This window comes from Lampetra fluviatilis (assembly GCF_964198595.1).
Source record: "Lampetra fluviatilis chromosome 45 unlocalized genomic scaffold, kcLamFluv1.1 SUPER_45_unloc_1, whole genome shotgun sequence".
Classification (NCBI taxonomy): Eukaryota; Metazoa; Chordata; class Hyperoartia; order Petromyzontiformes; family Petromyzontidae; genus Lampetra; species Lampetra fluviatilis.
Genome location: NW_027620425.1, coordinates 1,585,367 through 1,611,822, shown reverse-complemented (window position 1 = coordinate 1,611,822; position 26,456 = coordinate 1,585,367). Strand labels below are relative to the sequence as shown.

General features: G+C 46.8%; 3 protein-coding genes across 4 annotated transcripts; 1 reads left to right on the top strand and 2 right to left on the bottom strand.

Moving 5' to 3' along the window:
* Positions 1-2,297: 2,297 nt before the first annotated feature.
* Positions 2,298-4,236, bottom strand: LOC144953785 (aerolysin-like protein). Of its 2 annotated transcripts, none has more exons than XM_078884426.1 (3): positions 4,216-4,236; positions 3,892-3,955; positions 2,298-3,325 (listed from the first exon to the last, which is right to left on the bottom strand). In XM_078884426.1, exon 3 carries the CDS (start codon positions 3,314-3,316, stop codon positions 2,375-2,377), a length of 942 nt encoding a protein of 313 aa, XP_078740552.1. In that variant the 5' UTR covers positions 3,317-3,325; positions 3,892-3,955; positions 4,216-4,236; the 3' UTR covers positions 2,298-2,374. The 2 variants fall into 2 exon arrangements, with proteins under 2 accessions (XP_078740552.1, XP_078740551.1); XM_078884425.1 differs by having other exon boundaries at positions 4,209-4,225.
* A 6,287-nt stretch (positions 4,237-10,523) lies between these two features.
* Positions 10,524-12,131, bottom strand: LOC144953791 (aerolysin-like protein). Its single transcript, XM_078884435.1, has 2 exons — positions 12,117-12,131; positions 10,524-11,550 (listed from the first exon to the last, which is right to left on the bottom strand). Exon 2 carries the CDS (start codon positions 11,539-11,541, stop codon positions 10,600-10,602), a length of 942 nt encoding a protein of 313 aa, XP_078740561.1. The 5' UTR covers positions 11,542-11,550; positions 12,117-12,131; the 3' UTR covers positions 10,524-10,599.
* Positions 12,132-15,474: 3,343 nt separating this feature from the next.
* Positions 15,475-25,375, top strand: LOC144953811 (tripartite motif-containing protein 16-like). The gene is made up of 7 exons (XM_078884450.1): positions 15,475-15,830; positions 16,922-17,017; positions 17,508-17,741; positions 19,534-19,556; positions 20,574-20,689; positions 22,772-23,259; positions 25,190-25,375. Exons 1-7 carry the CDS (start codon positions 15,492-15,494, stop codon positions 25,373-25,375), a joined length of 1,482 nt encoding a protein of 493 aa, XP_078740576.1. The 5' UTR covers positions 15,475-15,491.
* Positions 25,376-26,456: the final 1,081 nt, after the last annotated feature.

The following is a 26,456-nucleotide window of genomic DNA, read 5'->3' as shown; positions in this document are numbered from 1 at the left end:
CCCTGCCCACCCACTCAAATATAGAAGTCAAACTCCACCAATGATCTTTTTGGTTCTTTTGGTAAAGTCACGTAGAAGGGAAATAAAAAAATAAAAAACATAATGAAATAAAATATTATGTTATTTTTATTTTATTATTTCCCTTCTACGTGACTTTACCGAAACAACCAAGAAGATTAATCCCTGCAGTCACGAAAGCTTTGAACCGAAATCTGGCAATGATTTTAAGTCTTCAACGTTGCCTCATTCGCCGCTTTCTTCTTTTTTGGCGCCAAAAGTGCGAATACAAAATGGCGTCGGAGACACCATTTTGGCGTCGGAGACACCATTTTGGCGTCGGAGACGCCATTTTGGCGTCAGAGACGCCATTTTGTTTCATTTATAAACAATTCAACGGAGCGTTCATAAATTTGTTATGAAAATTCTGAGGTAAATGTGTGCGCATATAGCGACGGGAAGGCGGTTACAACGTTTTGAATGGTAAATGACGAAAGAATAAGGTCGTTATTCGTGTAGCTTGTTGAATATGTTAATAATGTTTTAAGTGTTAATGGTTAAAACTTACAAAATGGCTGCCTTTGGTTTGTGCGTTTGGCGCGAGGCGAGTTGGTTCCGCGATTTGGTCGAGTTGACAGCAGTGGACTTAAAACTATCGTGACTGCAGGAATTCATATTCTTGATTATTTGGGTTAAAGTCACATAGATAGCAAACAAACACCAATAAAAATCTAATTTCTTCAACAAAAATGAAAATAATAAAATGTAATTAAAATAATTAAAATAACTACATGATAAATAGAAAATAATAAAAGCAAAAAAACAAAAAATAAAAATAAAATTTACATATATTTTTTTTATTTTTATTATTTTAATGTTTAATTTTCATTTTCATATACTTTTCTTTTTTTAGATTGTTTTTGTTATCTACGTGACCTTTACCGAAACAACCAAGAATACGACTGCAGTGGTTCATTCAGATAGGAGAAGCATATTTCTTTCATTTATTCACGATTGGTACAGAACTAATGGCCTCGCAAATATTATATTATGAGATGTTAAAATGCATTTTATCTTGGCTTAAAGCTTTCGTGACGGCCTTAATTCATATTCGTTGGGTCTTTCGGTAAAGTCAGATTGGTTCAAAGAAAATAACTAAAATTTAACGTCGTAGTTTGTTATTTTCTTAGAACCAACCTATGTGACTTTACCGAAAGACCCAAAGAATGAAAATGAATTTTTTTATTACACCCAAATATGTTTTAATTGCCGCATTATAGCGGTTTTGAATTGGAAACGCAGGCTAACGAGGTATTTTTTAATCCTTTATATTAAGTTCGCTTGCTTGCGCGCTTACGATCTTGCAAATCTTTCGGTCGTTTTTTAACCCACTTCCCGTGACCAATCGAGCTGACATTTTGCACAGACTCGTTGTGGGTGACAATTTATTTTCGTGAAAGTTTTTCCAAAATTTTCCACTTATTAGGAACAAAAGTTTTTCATATTTAATTTAAAATACCAATGTGATAATGAAACCTACTCAAGAAAATCAGATATGAATAATAAAATAAAACCGATGCCACGCATATAAAGGATTTATAGTGAAAAACTTTATTTTTACGGGTTAATTTTTTTGTTAAAGTAAGTTTTGTATTTTGTGCTGTTCAATCGGCCATGGGGGGGGGGGGGGGGGGGGGGGGGATGAGCAGTGGTGGATTGTGGCACGCGGGATGATGCGAACTAAAAACGTAAGTATTTCATATTTTCATGGGACCTCCTTTGCCAGTGTCAAAATATAACAGGTTTCCCCTTTTGGCATCCTCTGGTCTAACACTGAGACTAGGCTCTAAAAAAAGAAGTCTCTGGTTTTGACCAATCAATTCAAACACATATCTTTAGAGTGGACAGGTAGGAACTTAGTTGGATAGCACATTCGTGCACGACAAATAATCCCTGGTGGGAAGTGTCGCACCTGTTGTTTCTACCTGTAAAACATACCATGCCACTAACGCACCGTTTCAATAAATGGCCATGCAATGCAGAATGGAGGATATGAAGGTCGAGACTCTTTGCTTCTTTCGGTAAAGTCACGGTGAAAAAAAAAAAAAAAAAACAAAGAGTATGGATCCTTGCAGTCACGAAACCTTGAAATCTAGAATGATATGAAACTCAAAGTAACTACAAAAATCCCTGCGAACAGCAAATGGGGAAATGTCCATGTCCATAAACATTAGAACCTCGTAAAAATGTAAATTCCTTACATGCAAACACAAACATGCAAAGAGAAAATTGCAGTGCAATGCAGAAGGCTTTTATTTGTAGTCAGCCACAATTATTCTTTCAGAACATTTGATCAAAAACGGAACAAAACGCAGCTCTATTTCTCAGTAGCACGGGCGGTCATTTTGGTGTAGGTGAGCCCCTTGTAGACGCCACTCAGGGGAACGTCAAAGAGAGCGCCGTTCATGCAGGTGATGCGCAGCAGGGCCGTGTACGGGAGGTCGATGTTTGCACGCCCGATTTTGGCGACAACGGTGACGGTCTTGTGCGGAGGAACCGAGACGGGGAACGTGAGAGTTTCCATCCGCTCCTCAGATTCCTCCAATGCGTGCGTGGTCTCAGAGCTCACGGTGAAGCTGAACCCGGTCTCCACCTCCACGACCTCAGGGATGCCTGCCGAGACGGTCAGGCTGAAGGTGAACTCGATCTTGTTGGTCGTAGACCACGATGACGTTTTGGTTATCTTCTTGGAACTCTCGAACGTGTAAGACTGCATGACGCTGGTGTTGTTCGTGTACTCCATTTCTTTAATTTCCTCCATCTGCACGTTAGGCAGAACCTGGTGCATAGTTGGGTACTTCATGTTCTGGATCACAGACGACTTGACAGCATTGATGAAAAGGAAGCCCATGGAGTCAATGTCGGCCCCCGCTCGGCCCTGAACGCCCAGGCAGATGCCGGAGCCCACGTCGATCTTGTACTCGGTCTTGAGCCCCCAGTCCGTCATCTTGGCAAAGAACTCGCGGTTGCGGGTCGTTCTGAACTTGATGGCACCCAGACGCGTGCCGGCCCCATTGCCCCACAGGGAGAGCTGCGACATGAACTCGCCCGACTGGAATTCAAACTGCTGAGCAGAGAAGTCCACAGTGCCGAATTTCTGCCTTCGCCCGTCAGTCAGCCACACCTCCACGCCCCTCACTTGCCAGCCTCCAACGCTCACGGAGATTTTCTGCAGCGTGGCCGCATTGTTCCTCCCATCAAACGAGAACGCATTTCCACCTTGGCCTCCAATGATGTGCAGCGTAAATGGGTACGACATTATGTCAACCTGGATGGAGACAGGAGGAAGGGAAAGCATGGCAAGCATGTTTCAAGCCAAGTATTCTTGCCTTATCATTTACAAAACAGAATCAGGACTACAGTTCACTAGCAACTGTAGTTCAGTGTACCATTCGTGTCTTAAAATATTTCGGAAGGGCTGAAAAATAGTGGGCACCAAAAAGTGCGCAATAGCCATTTTACATGTTGTTAAATCATGTTTTAAATCTTTAGCACGTATGCAACCATAAGCAAACCTAATCCTTGTCAAAATTATTACCGTTTTAAGATTTAAATTTGTGGAATCAATAGTAAGGGAAAAAGTTCACCACACGATGAACTCTCCGCTGATCTATTCAATTAGTCCTTCAAGCACAAGCGTGCTCGCTCATGGAACTGCGGGCATTGTTGGTGGCAGAGTATCAAAACTAAATTCCCATACATTTTTCTCCCATCAAACAGCAGGATAGAGTATGGTCCATTCCACAACCCTCGATCCACTCGGCCACAGTAGACCATCATGCAGTGGGGCAATGCAAGAGGGATGCACGTGTCACGTTGCAGTAGCACAAATACCTTTTTCTTTCCACGAACAATGAAAAGCTCGGATAGACGATCCAGGGACTTTGCTGAAGGCGACCTAGACGGGTGATACGAACAGAAGCAGTTGGATTAAGGTAGTGTGGGGAAACCAGCTTAACCCTATAATCTAAGGCAACAAGGTTTGCATGTGCCGATCGCCCAGGCAAGAACCATCCTGGTCAAAAAAGTAAACAGCAGAGGTTTTTTAGAGCACAGGCATACTGCAGTGGTCATTAGGCGTTGCATCATATTAGTGTGGAGAAATTTATGACAGCACTGTTTGAAAATGGGTTAAGTTAGCCCCTTCTCACCGATTACAAAAGCAGTCCCCTCCGTGAAGAGTAGATGCGGTGTGCCGTCTGTTCCCTCCTTTATAGCGAGGGAGCGCACGTCACGTGGTACAATCACGCGTGTTTGACTTCACATCCCTGGCCAATCATGGGGGTCGGAGGGAGAAGGCAATCATCGCGAGACAATCAGCATGATGATTCACTAATTGGATGGGTGGCGCTTCCTGCACTCGTTCCTATTTTGCGTGAGACTCCGTTAACGAGCCCAGCCATGCGCGCTAGGGCCTCATAGACGCAATCACGGCCCCCAAATGAGTATGTTGAGGGTCCATTAAGGGAGCTCACATCACGTGACGTAATTACGCGCGCGTGCCTCCGACCATCTTCCCCTCCAGGGGAATCAGAGCGAAGATTCGCTCATTGCACGCGCGCCCATTGTGTGAGGCGCCGTTCATGAGCCGAGCTACTGGCACGCGCCTCGTTAATGCGATCACGGTCCCGATACCAGGCCGTGAGTCAATTGAGTTGTGTATTCAAGTGATTTAAACGTTTTTTTCTCTTTGACATGGTCCACACGAAAAAGTTCAAATTAGCCTCGCTACCATCACCGTCTGTAATTCAGGTTGGTAATAATTGCCTTTTCGATTGAACTGAACGTGCCTCTGGAATTTTCTTTTTTACTCATTTGTTTAATTGTGGAATGCTTTGATTTGTCTGCTGGCCGGATCTCCCTTGAACACGTTCCTTCGAAGTGGGCAGGTAGGAACTTGATTAGACAACCCATTCGTGCGATCCGTGTCACGCGGCGCACGCTGCGTGACACAAATCGAGGAAGTGGCTATGCACGACAGACAGACAAATACTCCCTGGTGGGCAGTGTGGAACTGTTGTTTCTACCTGTACAAACAGGTATAATTACATTGTATATTCAAGTTGATAATGTAATCGAATAATGAGGGTTGTCCCGTTTTTGGCAATAAAACAGGTGTGAAGATGTTAAAACACCAAACTGAAACCTTTGCAACGAATCATATCTGCATTAACCACAATACTTGTGGTGAACATGCAAACAAAAAAACATGCTCTGACAGTATGTGCATTGTCTTTGAAACTGATTGGTCCACACCAGAGACAGCTTTCTTTAGAGCCTAGTCTCAAACAGTGTTAGCATTAAATTAATTATTAAACATTTGAATTAATGTAATACTGGCAAAGGAGGTCTCATGATGTAGCTGCACAACCCGAGCTCTCAATGTCCTGATAGTGCGTTGTCTTTGTGATGTTCGCGTTTTGGCGTCCTCAGGTCTAACACTGTTTGCATTTTCACCACAAGTATATGTGGTTAACGCAGATATGATTCCTTGCAAAGATTTAAGTTTGGTGTATTAACATCTTAACACCTGTTTTATTTCCAGAGATGGGAAAACCCTATTGTCTTAATTTATTACTGGTGAAGTATCGGAAATGACGGCAGGAAACTTCTTGACGGGTAACACACTTTTTATTAAATCTTGACTTGTCACAATACAACGTGTGGTCTCTATTCTTCCGACGACACACTTTACTTAACTCGTGTAGACTCTCTCCCTCTGGCTACACTCTTCACTTATCTCGTGTAGACCCTATGCCTCTGGCTACACACTCCACTCGTCTCGTGTAGACTCTAGCTCTCTGGCTACACACGTCACTCGTCTCGTGTAGACTCTAGCTCTCTGGCTACACACATCACTCGTCTCGTGTAGACTCTAGCTCTCTGGCTACACACGTCACTCGTCTCGTGTAGACTCTAGCTCTCTGGCTACACACATCACTCGTCTCGTGTAGACTCTAGCTCTCTGGCTACACACATCACTCGTCTCGTGTAGACTCTAGCTCTCTGGCTACACACGTCACTCGTCTCGTGTAGACTCTAGCTCTCTGGCTACACACATCACTCGTCTCGTGTAGACTCCAGCTCTCTGGCTACACACTCCGCATGCTGACACTGCATGCTCCCCCTACACTCCGCCTCTGGGTTACACCGAGTCCGGGTCCTCACAGGACAGCGGGACTGGGTACCGCAGGGCCCTGTCTCTTCCTCTCCGTCTTCAGTCTTCGCTGGTTACACTCTCCCCGTGCGCCTGTGCGCATCACCTTATATAGTCCCTCCTCCCGGGAGACGGAGCGGATGCGGACCTCGATGTGAGCATCGCTCCTTAGTGAACCAATCACGACGCGCTATCTCTACGATCCGCTTTCCCCCAGCGCGTGTTTCCACTCATCACCCAATCACGCCGCGCTGCCACCCGATCACTCCCACACCAGCGCGTCACCGGCACCCAGCCAATCAGCACCACACAACACACGATCCCGCGCTGACCCCTGATCCCTCACCGTCAGCGCGCGTCACCACACACACATCCAATCCCGACGCGCTGGCACCTGATCGCTACCCCAGCGCGTATCGCCACTACACTGGCAAAGGAGGTCTCATGACGAACTTATATAATTAATGTATTTATGTACTTATATTTAGTGACTTGTGTACCTTTTGAAAGAAGCTAATACCTCAGTCGACTTTACGTGGCAAGATAAAACGTAGTTTAGTTTTATTTCGATATTTTGTTTTACATCACTTATTTACGTTTCTCCCTATGTTACACCCCTATCGGTTTTTGTTTGCCATTGTTTGCTGCTGTAACTTGCCGTGACCACAGTGGACATCTGTGGAAAGTAAAGAGCTTCACTGCTCATCGGGTTCCTCCTGCAGTCTAAATCTAAGACTCCGATTCTGCAGCTGGGTTGGGGGCCGGCGGTGGAGCTTAGTGGAGAAGAGCACTCGTTTGCTCGATTCCATCGACAGGGGCATTCAGCAGTGGTGGTGGTGTTTGTTGTAGTGATGTTGGTAGGGTAGTGGTGGTGGTGGTAGTGGGGTTGGTGGTGGCAGTGGTGGTGGTAGTGGTGTTGGTGGTGGTATTGGTAGTGGTGTTGGTGGTATTGGTGTTGGTGGTGGTAGTGGTGTTGGTGGTGGTATTGGTGGTGGTAGTAGTGGTGGTGTTGGTGGTAGTGGTGGTAGTAGTGGTGGTGGTAGTGGTGTTGGTGGTAGTGGTGGTAGTAGTGGTGGTGGTAGTAGTGGTGGTGTTGGTGGTAGTGGTGTTGGTGGTAGTGGTGGTGGTAGTAGTAATGGTGTTTGTGGTAGTGGTGGTAGTAGTGGTGGTAGTGGTGTTGGTGGTAGTATTGGTAGTAGTGGTGGTGGTAGTGGTGTTGGTGGTAGTGGTGTTGGTGGTAGTGGTGGTGGTAGTGGTGGTGGTGTTGGTGGTAGTAGTGGTGGTAGTGGTGGTGGTGTTGGTGGTAGTGGTGGTAGTAGTAGTGATGGTGTTTGTGGTAGTGGTGGTGGTAGTGGTGGTGGTAGTAGTGATGGTGTTTGTGGTAGTGGTGGTAGGAGTGGTGGTGGTAGTGGTGTTGGTGGTAGTGGTGGTGGTAGTAGTGGTGGTGTTGGTGGTAGTGGTGGTAGTATTGGTGGTGTTGGTGGTAGTGGTGGTGGTAGTGGTGGTGGTAGTAGTGGTGGTGTTGGTGGTAGTGGTGGTAGTAATGGTGGTGGTAGGAGTGGTGGTAGTGGTGGTGGTAGTGGTAGTGGTGGTGTTGGTGGTGGTGGTGGTGGTGGTAGTGGTGGTGGTAGTAGTGGTGGTATTGGTGGTGGTAGTAGTGATGGTGTTTGTGGTAGTGGTGGTAGGAGTGGTGGTGGTAGTGGTGTTGGTGGTAGTGGTGGCGGTAGTAGTGGTGGTGTTGGTGGTAGTGGTGGTAGTATTGGTGGTGTTGGTGGTAGTAGTGGTGGTGGTAGTGGTGGTGGTAGTAGTGGTGGTAGTGGTGGTGGTAGTGGTGGTGTTGGTGGTAGTGGTGGTGGTAGTGGTGGTGGTAGAAGTGGTGGTGTTGGTGGTAGTGGTGGTAGTAGTGGTGGTGGTAGTGGTGGTGGTAGTAGTGGTGGTAGTAGTGGTGGTAGTGGTGGTTGTAGTAGTGGTGGTAGTAGTAGTGGTGGTGGTAGTAGTGGTGGTGTTGGTGGTAGTGGTGGTGGTAGTAGTGGTGGTAGTAGTGGTGGTGGTAGTGGTGTTGGTGGTAGTGGTGGTGGTAGTAGTGGTAGTAGTGGTGTTGGTAGTGGTGGTAGGAGTGGTGGTGGTAGTGGTGTTGGTGTTAGTGGTGTTGGTGGTAGTGGTGGTGGTAGTAGTGGTGGTGTTGATGGTAGTGGTGGTGGTAGTGGTGGTAGTAGTAGTGGTGGTGTTGGTGGTAGTGGTAGTAGTAGTGATGGTGTTTGTGGTGGTAGGAGTGGTGGTGGTGTTGGTGGTAGTGGTGGTGGTAGTGGTGGTGGTGGTAGTGGTGGTAGTAGTGGTGGTGTTGGTGGTAGTTTTGTTGGAGGGGGTCGTTGTCCCTCCTTTGTCCCCCTTAAAAACTGGACACCTTTATTAATTTAGTTTCATGATTTACATTTAAAAATAAATTAAATGCACCCACGATTCCTAATGTGAGGGACAAAGTGAACCCCTGCCCACCCACTCAAATATAGAAGTCAAACTCCGCCAATGATCTTCTTGGTTCTTTCGGTAAAGTCACGTAGAAGGGAAATAATAAAGTAAAAAAGAATGAAACATAATAAAATAAAATATTATGTGATATTTTTATTATTTTATTATTTCCCTTCTACGTGACTTTACCGAAAGAACCAAGAAGATGAATCCCTGCAGTCACGAAAGCTTTAAACCGAAATCTGCCAATAATTTTAAGCCTTCAACGTTGCATTCGCCGCTTTCTTGTTTTTTGGCGCCAAAAGTGCGAAAACAAAATGGCGACAGAGACTCCATTTTGGCGTCGGAGACTCCATTTTGTTTCATTTTATACAATTCAACGGAGCGTTCATAAATTTATGGAAATTCTGAGGTAAATGTGTGCGCATATAGCGACGAGAAGGCAGTTACAACGTTTTGAATAGTAAATGACGAAAGATAAAGGTCGTTATTCGTGTAGCTTGTTGAATATGTAATGTTTTAAGTGTTAATGGTTAAAACTTACAAAATGGCTGCCTTTGGTTTGTGTGTTTGGCGCGAGGGCGAGTTGGTTCCGCAATTTGGTCCCGTGATTTGGTCGAGATGACAGCAGTGGACTTAAAACTATCGTGACTGCAGGAATTAAAAAATGAAAATAATAAAATATAATTAAAATAATTAAATAATAAATCGAAAATAATAAAAGCAAAAAAACCCACAATAAAAATAGTAAAATAAAATTAACATATATTTTTACATTTTTTTTATTTTATTGTTTAATTTTCATATACTTTTTCCTTTTCATTTTTAGATTTTTTTTGTTTTCTATCTGCGACCTTTACCAAAACCAAGAATACAACTGCAGTGGTTCATTCAGATAGAAGCATATTTCTTTCATTTATTCACGATTAGTACGGAACTAATAGCCTCACGAATATTATATTATGAGATATTAAAATGCATTATATCTTGGCTTAAAGCTTTCGTGACTGCATTAATTCATATTCTTTTGGGTCTTTCGCTAAAGTCAGATTGGTTCAAAGAAAATAACAAATTTAACTTCGTAATTTGTTATTTTATTAGAACCAATCTACAGGACTTCACCGAAAGACCCAAAGAATGAATAAGATTTACTACAGCCAAATATTTATTAATTGCCGCATTATAGCGGTTTTGAATTGGAAACGTGGGCTGACATACGAGGTATTTTTTGCTAAAGTACGTTTTGTAGTCAGTGCAGAATAATGCAAACTAAAAACGGAAGTATTTTATATTTTCATGGGACCGCCTTTGCCAGTGTCAAAATATAAAAGTAGGTTTCCCCTTTGAGTTTTTCCCCCTTTTGGCATCCTCTGGTACAACAGAGACTAGGCTCTAAAAAAGAAGTCTCTGGTTTTGACCAATCAATTCAAACATGTTTCTTTGGAGTGGACAGGTAGGAACTTAGTTGGATAGCACATTCGTGCACGACAGACAAATAACCCCTTTTCGGGAAGTGTGGAACCTGTTGTTTCTACCTGTAAAACATACCATGCAACGAACCCACCGTTTCAATAAATGGTCATGCAATGCAGAATAGAGGATATGAAGCTCTCGGCTTCTTTCGGTAAAGTCACGGTGAAAAAAAAAATAACCAAAGAGTGTGGATCCTTGCAGTCACAAAACCGTCAAATCTTGAATGATATGAAGCTCAATGTAACTAAAAAAATGCCTGCCAACAGCAAATGGTGAAATATCCATGTCCATAAACATTAGAACCTCGTAAAAATGTAAATTCCTTACATGAAACCACAAACATGCAAAGAGAAAATTGCAGTGCAATGCAGAAGGCTTTTATTTGTAGTCAGCCACAATTATTCTTTCAGAACATTTGATCAAAAACGGAACAAAACGCAGCTCTATTTCTCAGTAGCACGGGCGGTCATTTTGGTGTAGGTGAGCCCCTTGTAGACGCCACTCAGGGGAACGTCAAAGAGAGCGCCGTTCATGCAGGTGATGCGCAGCAGGGCCGTGTACGGGAGGTCGATGTTTGCACGCCCGATGTTGGCGACAACGGTGACGGTCTTGTGCGGAGGAACCGAGACGGGGAACGTGAGAGTTTCCATCCGCTCCTCCGTGTTCTCGATCTTGTACGTGCTCGATGAGCCCACGGTGAAGCTGAAGCCGGTCTCCACCGCCACGACCTCCGGGATGCCGGCCGAGACGGTCAGGCTGAAGGTGAACTCGATCTTGTTGGTCGTAGACCACGATGACGTTTTGGTTATCTTCTTGGAACTCTCGAACGCGTAAGACTGCATGACGCTGGTGTTGTTCGTGTACTCCATTTCTTTAATCTCCTCCATCTGCACGTTAGGCAGAACCTGGTGCATAGTTGGGTACTTCATGTTCTGGATCACAGACGACTTGACAGCATTGATGAAAAGGAAGCCCATGGAGTCAATGTCGGCCCCCGCTCGGCCCTGAACGCCCAGGCAGATGCCGGAGCCCACGTCGATCTTGTACTCGGTCTTGAGCCCCCAGTCCGTCATCTTGGCAAAGAACTCGCGGTTGCGGCTCGTTCTGAACTTGATGGCACCCAGACGCGTGCCGGCCCCATTGCCCCACAGGGAGAGCTGCGACATGAACTCGCCCGACTGGAATTCAAACTGCTGAGCAGAGAAGTCCACAGTGCCGAATTTCTGCCTTCGCCCGTCAGTCAGCCACACCTCCACGCCCCTCACTTGCCAGCCTCCAACGCTCACGGAGATTTTCTGCAGCGTGGCCGCATTGTTCCTCCCATCAAACGAGAACGCATTTCCACCTTGGCCTCCAATGATGTGCAGCGTAAATGGGTACGACATTATGTCAACCTGGATGGAGACAGGAGGAAGGGAAAGCATGGCAAGCATGTTTCAAGCCAAGTATTCTTGCCTTATCATTTACAAAACAGAATCAGGACTACAGTTCACTAGCAACTGTAGTTCAGTGTACCATTCGTGTCTTAAAATATTTCGGAAGGGCTGAAAAATAGTGGGCACCAAATAGTGCGCAATAGCCATTTTACATGTTGTTAAATCATGTTTTAAATCTTTAGCACGTATGCAACTATAAGCAAACCTAATCCTTGTCAAAATTATTACCGTTTTAAGATTTAAATTTGTGGAATCAATAGTAAAGGAAAACGTGCACAACACAATGAACCCTCTGCTGATCTATTCAATTAGTCCTTCAAGCACAAGCGTGCTCGCTCATGGAACTGCGGGCATTGTTGGTGGCAGAGTATCAAAACTAAATTCCCATACATTTTTCTCCCATCAAACAGCAGGATAGAGTATGGTCCATTCCACAACCCTCGATCCACTCAGCCACAGTAGACCATCATGCAGTGGGGCAATGCAAGAGGGATGCACGTGTCACGTTGCAGTAGCACAAATACCTTTTTCTTTCCACGAACAATCAAAAGCTCGGATAGACGATCCAGGGACTTTGCTGAAGGCGACCTAGACGGGTGATACGAACAGAAGCAGTTGGATTAAGGTAGTGTGGGGAAACCAGCTTAACCCTATAATCTAAGGCAACAAGGTTTGCATGTGCCGATCGCCCAGGCAAGAACCATCCTGGTCAAAAAAGTAAACAGCAGAGGTTTTTTAGAGCGCAGGCATACTGCAGTGGTCATTAGGCGTTGCATCATATTAGTGTGGAGAAATGTATGACAGCACTGTTTGAAAATGGGTTAAGTTAGACCCTTCTCACCGATTACAAAAGCAGTCCCCTCCGTGAAGAGTAGATGCGGTGTGCCGTCTGTTCCCTCCTTTATATCCAGGGAGCGCACGTCACGTGGTACAATCACGCGTGTTTGCCTTCACATCCCTGGCCAATCATGGGGGTCGGAGGGAGAAGGCAATCATCGCGAGTCAATCAGCATGATGATTCACTAATTGGATGGGTGGCGCTTCCTGCACTCGTTCCTATTTTGCGTGAGACTCCGTTAACGAGCCCAGCCACGCGCGCTAGGGCCTCATAGACGCAATCACGGCCCCCAAATGAGTATGTTGAGAGTCCATTGAGGGAGCTCACATCACGTGACGTAATTACGCGCGCGTGCCTCCGACCATCTTCCCCTCCAGGGAAATCACAGCGAAGATTCGCTCATTGCACGCGCGCCCATTGTGTGAGGCGCCGTTCATGAGTCGAGCTACTGGCACGCGCCTCGTTAATGCGATCACGGTCCCGATACCAGGCCGTGAATCAATTGAGTTGCGTATTCAAGTGATTTTAACGTTTTTTTCTCTTTAACATGGTCCACACGAAATTGTTCAAATTAGCCTCGCTACCATCACCGTCTGTAATTCATGTTGTTAATAAGTGCCTGATGGATTGAACTGAACGTGCGTCTGGAATTTTTTAAAAATCATTTGTTCAATTGTGGAATGCTTTGATTTGTCTGCTGGCCGGGTCTCCCTTGAACACGTTCCTTCGGAGTGGGCAGGTAGGAACTTGGTTAGACAGCGCATTCGTGCGACCCGTGAGCTGCGTGACACATATTCAGGGCGTGGCTATGCACGACAGACAGACAAATAATCCCTGGTGGGCAGTGTGGAACTGTTGTTCCTACCCGTATAAACAGGTATAATTACATTGTATGTTCAAGTTGATAATGTAATCGAATAATGAGGGTTGTCCCAATTCTGGCAATAAAATAGGTGTGAAGATATTAAAACACCAAACTGAAACCTTTGCAACGAATCATATCTGCATTAACCACAACACTTGTGGTGAACATGCAAACAAAAAAACATGCTCTGACAGTATGTGCATTGTCTTTGAAACAGATTGGTCCACACCAGAGACAGCTTTCTTTAGAGCCTAGTCTCAAACAGTGTTAGCATTAAATTAATTATTAAACATTTGAATTAATGTAATACTGGCAAAGGAGGTCTCATGATGTAGCTGCACAACCCGAGCTCTCAATGTCCTGATAGTGCGTTGTCTTTGTGATGTTCGCCTTTTGGCGTCCTCAGGTCTAACACTGTTTGCATTTTCACCACAAGTATATGTGGTGAATGCAGATATGATTCCTTGCAAAGATTTAAGATTGATGTATTAACATCTTAACACCTGTTTTATTGCCAGAAATGGGAAAACCCTATTTTCTTAATTTAATACTGGCAAAAGAGGTTTCATGACGAACTTATATAATTGATGTATTTATATCCTTCGATTTAGTGGCTTGTGTACCTTTTGAAAGAAGCTAATACCTCAGTCGACTTTACGTGGCAAGATAAAACGTAGTTTAGTTTTATTTCGATATTTTGTTTTACATGACTTATTTACGTTTCTCCCTATGTTACAACCCTATCGGTTTTTGTTTGCCATTGTTTGCTGCTGTAACTTGCCGTAACCACAGTGGACATCTGTGAAAAGTAAAGAGCTTCACTGCTCATCGGGTTCCTCCTGCAGTCTAAATCTAAGACTCCGATTCTGCAGCTGTCAGTTGTGGGAGTGAAGAAGCGGGTCCACGTTGGGTGGCCACCGCGCCGTCAGCCACGTGGCTGATGGGGCTTCGGCACACCGTCGGCCAGCAGTGGCGGAGCGGGGAGGAGCGGAGCGACTGACGGGAGAGCGCGTGGTCCACTGTCGGGACCAGCGGGGTGCGAGCAAGGAGCTAAATAAAGACTCACGGAGACCAAGCAGTGCGTGGCGAAGTCCGTTATTACACCTGTAGCCCAGGGGGCCTTCTAAATCTTAATCCGGCCCTGGATGGAGGCAGGGTCGAGTGGGCGACAAATTCACACTGCGAGCAAAAGGCTCAAGATTCCAGGATGGGTCACAGGAGTCTACGGACAAATTCCATCTCGGACACCACGGTGACCTTCAAGCAACTCGTCACGTTGGGTGTAGTTACACGGAAGATGGAGTTACAGGACATGATGAGATATCTACAAACTTGTGCCAACTGCATTCGATTTTGCCAGGTAAGGCTCACTGAGCTACGTGGCCCTTTTGCTGAAGCGACCTGCCTGTCACGGATGATAGCTCAACGAAGCGGCCTGTGTGGAAATTGATTGCAGCCAAATGCTCCCAGCGCGTGATGCCGATTCTCAATGTGGAGAGGATAACCTGGAGGACACAGATAAAAAAATAATCCACGCGACCACAGGGAGAGAGCGAGAGAGAGAGACGTGCAAACTCCAAATATGGAGCAGACGTCAGAGTCGGGATCAAACCAACGACATCCTGTATACCGGGAAAGGCAGATAACATCTCATAGCCACCGTGGCACCAAATCCATTGCTCTGTCTCACCACAGACACCAACATGTGCACTCATCTCACGAATGAGCCACCGCAGCTGAGACTCACCGATTTACATTAACAACATCGACAACTAATTTCTTTAAATGTAAATATTTTTTTTAACTAGTAAGTTCCTCCGATACATTTTATTTCACGTAAAGGTGTGTACAGTATCCGCGTGAATCTTGAGGCTACAGTTTGTGCACCAAGGGGTGCGGGTTCACATGCGTCTCGTGATGTCAGTGATTACTAATGAAAGTATTTTACTTCCTTTTTCACCGTCGCTATAAGAGAGAGAGAGGTCCTGATCCAGCGTCTCTCTGATCCAGCCCAGCCCATGGGTCACGGCGCGCGCGACTCCCGGCGATAGCGTGGATAGCGAGCCGCCGCTGCTGCGCTGCTCCATCTGCCTGGAGGTGTTCGTACGCCCCTCCACGTTGAGCTGCGCCCGCTCGTTCTGCCTGCGGCGTTCCGTGTGCGACCCCAGCTGAGGAGGAACGTGGCCCCTCGCCAACATGGCGGAGCAGCTCAGAGTTGGAGACGGGATGGCCGCGGATGTCGAGTGCGACCACTGCGGTGACGGCAAGACCCCTGCAGTGAGGACCTGCCTGAGATGTGGTATATCCTTCTGTGCGACGCACTTGAGGCCTCACGTGGAGAATCCCAGGCTGAGAGACCACGTCCTGGTGGCTCCCATCGCGAACCTGGCGGGGCGACAGTGCCGGCAGCACCAACAGGAGCTCATTCTTTACTGTGAACAGGACGAGAGCCCGGTCTGCACACTCTGCACCGTTGCTCAGGAACATAGAGGGCATGAGTTCGTTCCAGTGCAAAATGCACAGCAGACAAAACAGGTGAGATATAAATCGTTGCTATAATCCCAAATCCCGCAGTGTAACTGCAGAACTCAGTGTATTGTTAAACTAGAGAGCCTGTATCTTGACTTAAATACTTTTTTCTCCTAGTGACGATTGCTTGTGTTGCGATTGAAACAGCGTGATATTTATATTTTTTATATCTAGATGACTTTACCGAAAGACCCAATAATATAGAGAGTGTATTTTATCATTTATATTTGCACATTATTAGGTATTAAGTCCTGTTGTTTCAGCATTGTGACGGCCAATCAAATCACTTTGGTCAACACTGATTGTGATAAACTGGCACAAGATGGACAGCAGAGACACGGAAGGTGGCCATGTTGATTTGAACGGATGGCAAAGCTGGGTGTTCCATGGTTTAGTCATAAGACAGAGCGCTTCGTGGCATGGCTGGCAAAGATGTAAAAAATAGACTTGGCGTGATAAGATTTGTACGCAGAGAGTACCAAGCATGGGCGGAGAGAAATGTGGAGTAACGCGAGACGCTTCATACGCGAGACGCTTCAAAAGTGCACTGACCGTGGATTTACAAAGAGGCAAACAGAATGCCAATCAAGTGTTAGAGGCAAGGCCGTCGGGCACGGTTTGATCGTCGATTGGGGCAGATTTAGATTGATTCTATTACAAGAGTTCGTGTAAACAAATGAAACACCGCCACTCATATAAACGCCGCTCATTTGCATTGCGTGACAGAATAGTGGCGTGCAAAGTGCGCGCGGTGGATAGCTCGGGGTGACGGGGGGGGGGGGGTTATGGTTATCGGTTCCACTAGATTCCATTGTTTGGCAAAACTGGAGAAAACTCGAGCGTGCGAATGGGGCACCCCTTCAATAAACCTCGCTGTGATCCGGCCACCTACCTGACAAAGGAATGTTGTGCTGCCCACCGAAGACCACCTCGCAGACTGGGAGGTAGGACATTTCAAAAGCGCGATGATGATTATCTCTGGGCGATCCAGGAAACCTGCCTGCAAGGCTCCGGGTTGAAGACATGGGCCAGATGATGATGATGATGACAATGATGGGAGTCACCAAACACCACGTATTTGTCTACCCCGTGTATAGGAGGTGCTCAGACGCGAGATGACGGGGAGAGAGGAGAAGCAGACTACAGCAGAATCACGGATAGAGCAGCTCAGGGGTGACTACAATCGCGTGCAGGTACAGAGACACACACAGATACACACACAGATACACAAACACACAGAGACACACACAGACAACAACAACCGCCATTCGCCACTAAGTGGCGGCGACGTCACCACGACGCTTGTGCCAGGCCATGTGCACCTTGAGGCCACGTGAAGTGTCGAACGCCCGCTGGCAGGAGGTCACGGGGCAGACCCAACAGGTGCCACGGGTCGACTGAGATGACTGGTTGATGCACCACCTGTGCCCCCTACTGTGCCAACATTCAGACACGTGCAGATTTAGAGAGGCATGCACACAATGTGGGTACTTAGGATAATTTGGCATAACAGTGCCTGTGAATATTCTCTCGAAAACCTCCTCCTTTGGTTCTCAAATATTACATCACCTGCCTCTTCGTACGGAGTCACGAGACCGTGGCCGTGTCAAATTTCTTCATGAAGTCGCATCGCGATGCGTCGCGTTGCGTTTAGAGAGCGCGCCGTTGAATATCTCCGCGCAGGAGTCTCTGAGCGGGACCAGGGCGCGGATCAGCCGAAAGTTTGAGCGCCGGAGGGAGCAGCTGAGGCAGGAGGAGAGGGAGGCGCTGGAGCGCGTGGACGAGGAGGGCCGCTCCGCGCTGTCCCGCATCCAGGCGGATATCGATCACTTCGATTTCAGAGCACGCGGCCTGGAGCGGGAGATCAACCAGCTGCTCGCCGCACTCGCCGTGCAGGATCCGCTCACATTCCTGCAGGTGGCACCACCTCCATTTACTCGTCGCGGTGGCTAGGAGATGTTAACTACCTCGCCTGGGATGCAGGAGGTCGTGGGTTCGATACCAACCCTGACCCCTGCTGTATATTTGGAGTTTGCGTGTCTCCCTGTCTCTCTCCTCGTGGATTATTCTCCGGGTCCTCCGGGTTTTCCCTCCACATTTAGAATCAACGTCACCAGGCGTTTAGAGTAATTTTGCTGCTATACATTTCCACGTGATAAGCCACTTTGTTGCGTTACCATTTCTTGCAAGATTACTTCTGAAGCAGAGCTACATAGCTCTGTGGGCCTTACCTGGTAAAGTAAAACATTTATTTTTAATAATATATAATAGTTTATACTCACAGCCTTGGTTCAGAGGGTTTATTTACAACCAGCAGAGGCGCGCCGCCCTGTGAGACGTTGACATTATTGGCAATCTGACTTCAGCGTTTAATCGATCTGGGAGGAAGCGGTGGTCTCAAGAAATAGACGCGCGTTTCCTTTCTTTGTGACATTCAGACCTGGTCTTTTCCAGTACAACGTCGCCATTTACCTCGCCTGATATGCAGGAGGTCGTGGGTTCGACTCCGACTCTGGCGATGCCTGCAGTATACAGTCGACCATTCTGCATCGCGACTTTCCCATTGCGGTTTCAATATATCACGGGGTCGGCATAAGAAATTAAATGGGAATTTTTGGGGAGTTTTTGGGAGTTTTGCGAAAGCTGCAGACGACACGCAAAGGCCAGCAGATGACACACAAAAAGTTTAGTAACTCATAAATTAATAAAATACAGGTACAGAACTGTATAATATTAATGTATTTTATCTTTTAATACCATAAATACTCTTTTTTTAAAGTTACATTTTGTTAAAGTTAAAGTTTGTGAAAGGAACGCGAAAGCCAGCAGATGACACGCAACGGCTGGAAATGTAGAGATAACTTAAAAAAGTTTAGTAACTGGAGGTGCTCGCTTCGCTCACCGAGGAGACTAAGGTGACCAAAAAAACTAAGCGGTTTTTCGAGATCGCGGGGGGCCTGCTCCCCTAACCCCCGCGATGTGGAAGGGTCGACTGTATTTAGAGTTTGCGTTTCTCTCTCTCCCCCTGTGGTCGCGTAGATTTTGTCTCTGGGTCCTCTGGGTTTTCCCCTCCACATTTTGAATCAACATCACGCGTTTAAAATATTTGGCTGCTACTGCAAATGTCCACGTGATAAGCCAATTCGTTGAGCTATCATTTGTGGCCAAGCCGCTTCTGAAAAATAGCGACTTGGCCAAGTGTGCCTTATCTGGTAAAATACAAAGTTGAGTTTATTCAGAGTTCGAAACATGAGATGTCGAACTTTTATGTAACCATTTGTTTAGGTGCTAGAGTAGACCTGCAGATAGTGGCTTTGTCATTTGTTGGGGTCTGTCTTTGTCCAGTTAAACGAGCCCTGTTTTTGATTAAAAAAAAACTAAAATAGGAATAGGCTTAACAGTATAAAGGCTGCAAGTATCAAAGAATGAATGTCTCTCGTTGAGTGGTGATGCATTGTAATAGGTATCTGTTTGGTGTTGGAAAATTTTAATTTCCATAAAGAATAAAGCCTCTTCTTAATTTTTTCCTAATTTCGATATTGGCAATTAGGTTCCATAGACAACCCTGTTTGTGCACCATTCTGCGTTTGTAGGTATTCGTTAATTCCTTGATGTCAGGTTCTACCGTAAACAGGAGGTGACTGTGTGGATGTAGCGCATCTGTTTAGGATGTCAATGTTAACGTGAAACGCGGGTTTGTGTTTTTCAGGATCCCCTGCATGAGAGTCTCAGGTCAGTACCAACCCAGGCTCAAACTCGAGCTCTGTCTGCCACCTGGTGGACAAATCAGTGAACTGTCATGATGTGAATCCTAATAAACCCAAATGTATGCAGTTGTAATCCCGTATGGTCAAGTTTATCCCATACATGAAGTCCTCGTGTTACGCACATAATTTGTTCCTGAGAATCGTTCGTAATTCGAACGGTTCGTAAGTCGGAAAACAGAAATGCACCGTATTTAGATGCCGACACGGTCAGTGTTATAAAATGTGTTACTGTTCAACAAAAAGGGAAGCATTGTTAAACTCATAGTTAGGAAGAAATGTTGTACATTTTCATATAACACTGTAAAAAAATTACTGTATAGGAAATTAAACATACAATAAATTAACGTAAATATATATATGTATTTTTCAGTTTTTTATTACTTTGATACAAGCTTGTAGTCAGAAGCGTGGGGGGCAAATAGTAACCACAACAAATGGGGCACGCGCGCATGTACACACACACACAAAGACAACGATCCCCCGTGTAGCCTTAACAGACTGTAGGGTCAAGTGCTGTTAGCAAGCACCTGTGAAGGCCGGTACGGCACACGAGGGGGCGGGTGGCCAGCACCACGCCCGACCGCCTTTGTCTCCCCAGTGCGTGAGTCCGACTCATTGCATCTCGTGGAGGATAACTCATCTGAACAAATTAGTTCTGCGGTTCAGTTTGCAATTGCGAGTTCGCGTTTTAAGTCAATATTATTTTTTAAAATATTGAATGGAATGTGGTTCATAAGTTGGGGCATTTATAAGTCAAGGACTGCCTGTCTTGCACGTGTGTAGAGAGACATGGACCCTCATGAGACTCTGTGTGTCCTGTGCTGTGAGTGTAGAGAGACATGGACCCTCATGAGACTCTGTGTGCCCTGTGCTGTGAGTGTAGAGAACTTTGACCCTCATGGGATTCTGCGTGTCCTGTGCTGTGTGTGTAGAGGAACATGGACCCTCATGAGACTCTGTGTGTCCTGTGGTGTGAGTGCAGGAGGAGCTCCATCTCCCAGGAGACTCAGGATGACCCAGCCACCGTCTCCCACGGTCTGAACCTCGCAAAAGTCATCTCAGTGGGCGGCGTCCAAACTAAACTTCTGCCTTTTCTCGGTACATCCCTCTGCCACGTGGAACTTCGTTAGACTCCATCACAGACTCCGGATTGACGACAAATCCCACCCATTTGGAGGTCGTCCTTTATTTTACCTCTGGCTTGAGATCATTCATGGCAAGGGAGGCCTGAGTACATTCAGGACAGGAAACGGGCACCTAGGTTCTGGGTGAAAGATTGTCAACAGCACGATGGGTCTTGCTCATCAAGAGGTGCAAACAACAATAACAGCAACATGACAGTGCGTTTGTTGAGAGCAATAAGGCGACTTTGTAAGCTACGGATGAAGTACGTCCCATTCCTGTCACCCTCATTCAGACGTTGACAATCACGCTTGGGTGCAGTGGGTGCACAGTTCGTTGAGGAAAATGGCCGCTAGGTGAGAATTAAGATGAACGTGAGCCCAAATGTTAAGTAACCTCCAATTAAAGCTTTCGTGACTGCAGGAATTCATATCCTTTTGGGTCTTTCGGTAAAGTAACGTAGATAGGTACAAATTAATAAAACTAATACATATGTTTATTTATTATAAGTAAACATAAGTAACCTATTTCTGTTAGGACGCTCACTAGCAGGCAAAATTGGGATTAAACTGTGAACATAAATAACGAAGTGCAGGATGGAGACTGCAGCTGTTTCATCATCATCGCGATGGCAGCCTTCACAACCGGGGACTTAAAAAGGTGTCAACGGAATGTCCACCCATCCACCCACCCAATCACTCACCCACCCATCCACTCACACTCTTACCCACCCACCCAATCACTCCCCCACTCACTTACACACCCATCAACCCACCCACTCACTCACCCACCCAACCACTCACACTCTTACTCGCCCACTCACTTAGCCACTCACCCATCCACCCACTCACTCACACTCTCACTACCTCACCCACTCACTCTATCCCCCACTCACCTACTCAACCACTCGATCACCCACACAACCACTCACTCACTTACTAACCCAAAAGCAAAGAACCCCGTGTAGCCTTAACAGACTTTGGGGCAAGTGTTGTTAGCGAGCATCTATGAAGGCCGGCAGGGTACACGATGGGGTGGGTGGCCAGCACCACGCCCGGCCGCCTTTGTCTCTCTAGTGGCGACGTTTACACACCGCACCAGGTACTCATTTGAGGCTGAGTCGACCTAACGAAGCCCAGGACCGGTTCAGATAATCGTCACCGGTGTTGGCCGTGAGCGGGAATCGAACTCGGGTCGACGAGTTTGTAGCGCAGAGCGCCTATCGCTACGCTGAGGCTGATATCGTCTTCATCATCGTATCGTTGACATTAATAGTGGCAGCCGAGTACTCTGAACGCGCGTTCCTAAATGCGGAGGGGCAACAGCAGAGGACCTGGAGATCTTCGGGCATCGAAATTAATTTAATTAAAGTAAAAACTTTACACCGTTGTGACGGGTGGACAGCAGATGGCAGCTCAGCGTGAACCACTGTTGTACTGCACCTCTACGCTTCTATGTTCACCATCCCCACCATCGCCAACGCGCACCGACGAGAGCGGTGAAGTATGGTCAAATAACCCCCTCCTCCCTTCAGGACGCGTACGACGCGGGGAGGCGCTCATCCAGCAGCGGAGTGACAGAATGTCTGTGTGTGGATGTGAGTGTGTGAGGCTGTGGTAGCTATTGTACAGAGACGTCATACTAACGAATATTCGTATGTGTACACTCATACTAACGAGTATTAGTATGAGTACACAAATACTAACGAATATTAGTATGTATACACTAATGCTAACGAATATTAGTATGTATACACTAATACTGACGAATATTAGTATGTGTACACTAAGACTAACTAGTATTAGTATGCATAGACAAATACTAATGAGTACCAGTGCTGTACGCATTTGTCATACATGTGCTAATCACAGTGTTACGCATCAACATATCACGTACTGCAGCACGCCCACAACAACACAACAGACAACACAACACCAGCGTGTGTGTGTGTACACGCCACGTGTCTGTGTGTGTACTCGCCACGTGCACTGCTCGTGCCGCTACTGCGCACGCGTCGTCGTGACCGCTGTGCGCGCGTCTTCGCTGTCCTCACCACAGATGGATGCTCACCGACTCTGGACACAAACTCAGCCCACGACGGCCTCCAGATTTCCTCGGATCTCAGGACGGTGACACGCAATGTCTCCCAGGGTCGCCCCCATCACCCACACCGCTTTGATGGCTGGCCACAAGCCCTGTGCTCTGAGAGTTTCTCGTCGGGTCAGCACTACTGGGAGGTGGACGTGGGGAGCGCGGGGCTGTGCTGGGTTGGAGTCGCGTACGGGACGATCCCACGGAGAGGGCGTGGTGATGAGTGCCGCATGGGAGGCAGTGACGTCTCCTGGTGTCTACGCAAATATGGCGACAGCTTCTCAGTGTGGCATGGCGGGGTGCGGTCCTTACTGTCGGTGCCGGAGTCTCCGCGGAGAGTCGGGGTTCACCTGGACTGGGACGCGGGGCTGCTGTCGTTTTACAATGCCGATTCCATGGCACTGTTGCACACGTTCCACCAAACCTTCGCTCAGCCCCTACACCCTGGGCTGGGAGTGAGGTATATGGGGGTTATGGGGTTTGTGATTTCGTACTATACATTTAGTGACTCAGTGAGGATCGTGGATCTGAGTGGTGCGTCCTGAGAGAGGTGAACGTGAACAGCGCAGATGTCAGATGCCACGACGCACGTCACTCGCCACCAGTGGCGGCTCCTGCAAAATCTCTCAGGGGGGGCAAATGTCTGGATGATTGATAAGGATAAGGTCCACCCATGCAATGAATAAATTAACAGCTTAAGCATGTAAAGGCAACTTCACTTCTTTAATATTAATGAAAAATAAAGTGACTCTTACAATACATCTTGTTTGTTTATATACTCACTATTAAAACAAACCACTCAAGTTTATTTTATTAAAGATTCCACTAGGTGGCGATAAATTATATTGTTGGATGAAACGTGCTTACGTATGATGACGTTAGCACGTATGATGACGTAAGCACGTTAGTGCATGCCCTCCCGGAAGCCATAGAGAATGCATTGCAGCGCCCCCGTTCGAAAAAAACATCTTTGAATGTAAGTCTATGGGGCCACTCGGGGCGATTCTCAGCCGTAGTGAAATCGCCCAAAAAGAGGCGGTACTCCACAGAACGTGACATGACGCTGATTGGACTATATCCAGAGGCTGACAGTGACGGCTAGCGTGACTCTGTGGTTGAATGACATTGGTGGTGCGTCGCCCAATCGCCCTAATGAAGAAACCGCCCCTGCTCGCCACCCTTGTCACCGCCACTCGCAGTGCACGCCCGTGACTGGCTGGTGGCTGTCTGTCAGAATGGGGGGGGGGGGGGGCTCACAACCTTTCTAGGGGGGGGGGGTTTGATAAAATAAGTACCACTCTGTGTGTGTGTGAAGCCAACGTGGATGTATTTACCCTGCCAAAGGAGTGTGACTATAGTGTAGAGGTGCAGTGATTAGCAAAGGTGAACTGGGATGTGTTTATACACTGGTGGTGTAATTAATAGGGGTGCAGTGATTAGCAATGGTAAACTGGGATGTGTTTATATACTGGGTGGTGTAATTGATAGGGGTACAGCGATTAGCAATTGTAAATTGTGATGCGTTTATACACTGGTGGTGTAATTCATCGGGGTGCAGTGATTAGCAATGGTAAACTGGGATGTGTTTATACATTGGGGGTGTTATTGATAGGTGTGCAGTGATTAGCAATGGTGAACTGGGATGCATTTGTAGGGGTGTCAGGGGAAGGATTCCCACCAATAGAAGGGGGAGTGGGACGGTGACAGGAGAAGGGGGAGGAGCAGGTGAGGAGATATAAGGGAGAGAACGGGCGGGAAGAGGGGTGGGTTGGCGGGAACGAGATTGGGATGGCTGGAGACAGGTGTGGATGGGAGGAATGGAATAAAAGACGAACCCCCTGCAACCTTGTGTTGGCTCTCCTTTACACATTTATACACTGGTGGTGTCATGTCTAAATGTCCGCATACGACAGTGGCATCGTAACGCTTGTATCGTCAATTCTACAATAAAAAAATACAGAACATAAGACAACAGCAATGTAGTCGTGTACAGAGCCATTCGTGCTCACTGCATCCCGCAACGCTGTCCATTCATTAAACACGAGGACCAAATCCTCTGCACAGCCACCGCCCAGCAAATTCAATCTACAAATTAATAAACAATCAAAGAGATGGCGACAAACACAAAAGGCACCAACAATGTCCACGCCGTTCAAGTTATCTGCTGTGTCACGGGCACGGTGACGTCACCACGCACGCTTCCACAACGCGGTGACGTCACCACACCCGCAACGCCTTGACGTCACCACGCACGCCCTCCCCAACGTGGTTGCATCACCAAGTTACTCCGCGTTTCGGTCGAGGCATTCCCAACCACCATCGCCCAGCGCCACGCCCACCCCTCCCCCCAAGCCCCGCCCCCTCACTACTGCATCATCTGTGAAGCTCAACGGATTCCTCCTGCACCACCATCACCACGACGGACACAGATTCCGACATTCTGGATCCCAGCCACTGGGGGCAAAGCCACATCGGAAGCTGAAGGCCCTCGAGTTCAAGGCCACGGCCTGGAAGGGGGCGTCGCCAGTGAGCCACGGTGGTGCTCCCTTGCAGGCCCAGCGCCTCAGATGAGCCCCAGCACCGTCAACAAACGAGGGGGGCACGAGACGCAGTTGGGGTGTGGAGTGAGAATTTTGGTCGTGCGACACCGCAACTACGCCATGGCTACAACCGGAGGGACGCTCTTTGACCACGCTTCATCGCCCGGGGGAGCTTTGGCGGGCGCGAGAACGCTTAGCCGTTGGAGCGGAGCGCGTTAGCCCGGTTCGCCTGTTACGCGGTAGTCGTAGTTAGGCCTCGGCAAGGTAAGGTAATTTACCCTTTTTACCGGGTAAAAGGGTAAAGGTAAAGGGTAAAGGTGTCGACATGCCAAGGGGTAAGGTAAAGGGTAGGGTAAAGGTAGCTCGGAAGAATTACCCGGTAGGGTAAAGGTAGCGCGAAGTATTACCCGGTAAATACGGTACCTTGTTTACCGCTAAAAGCTCCGTGGCGCAGTCCGTGGCCTACATTTAACAAGTAAAATAAGATAAAAAAGTTTTTAAAAACACGCTTTTATTAAATGTACAGTACTAGTAATGGCAGAACTCCACGACTCCAGGAAGTGGCCCCGAAGCTTGCCACAACGTACGGGACCTTGGCCAATTACAGCCAACATCAGTTGAGCGTGGACAATTAGACCCAAGCCGAAACATAACATTTTTAAAATAATGTTTAAAAATATATATATTTTTATGATATAATATAGTATTGTCATCAGTATGACATAAGTATATCAAGTTTGCAGTCGATACCACATTGGGAAGTGGGTTAAAATTGAGTTACAAGATTTGAGGATACAACGACAACAACAACAGAGTGAGTTAAAAGAAAGCGTGTAAAATTGGAATCGAGAGTATTCTAAATGCATAAAGCGCTCTACCTACCATTTACCGGTATAAACCTTGTTCATGTGTAGTAGTACCCCAGTAATTACCCTGTAATCGGGTAATTTGTATGGGGTAAGGGTAAAAGGTAGGGTAAAGGTAGGCTCGTTGCTTTTTACATTTTACCTTTTACCTTACCTGCTAAAGGGTAAAAGGTAGGGTAGAGTGATTGTATTGTGGTGAGGTAAAAGGTAGAGTAAAGGTAGGCTCGTTGTTTTTACCTTTTAACT

Excerpts from the sequence above, each read along its gene's own strand:
- LOC144953785 (XM_078884426.1), bottom strand. The coding sequence starts at position 3,316 with ATGTCGTACCCATTTACGCTGCACATCATTGGAGGCCAAGGTGGAAAT.
- LOC144953791 (XM_078884435.1), bottom strand. The coding sequence starts at position 11,541 with ATGTCGTACCCATTTACGCTGCACATCATTGGAGGCCAAGGTGGAAAT.
- LOC144953811 (XM_078884450.1), top strand. The coding sequence starts at position 15,492 with ATGGCGGAGCAGCTCAGAGTTGGAGACGGGATGGCCGCGGATGTCGAG. Across the intron at positions 17,742-19,533 it reads ATCCGCTCACATTCCTGCAG|GATCCCCTGCATGAGAGTCT; the intron begins GTGGCACCACCT and ends TGTGTTTTTCAG. Across the intron at positions 20,690-22,771 it reads TAAACTTCTGCCTTTTCTCG|ATGGATGCTCACCGACTCTG; the intron begins GTACATCCCTCT and ends TCCTCACCACAG.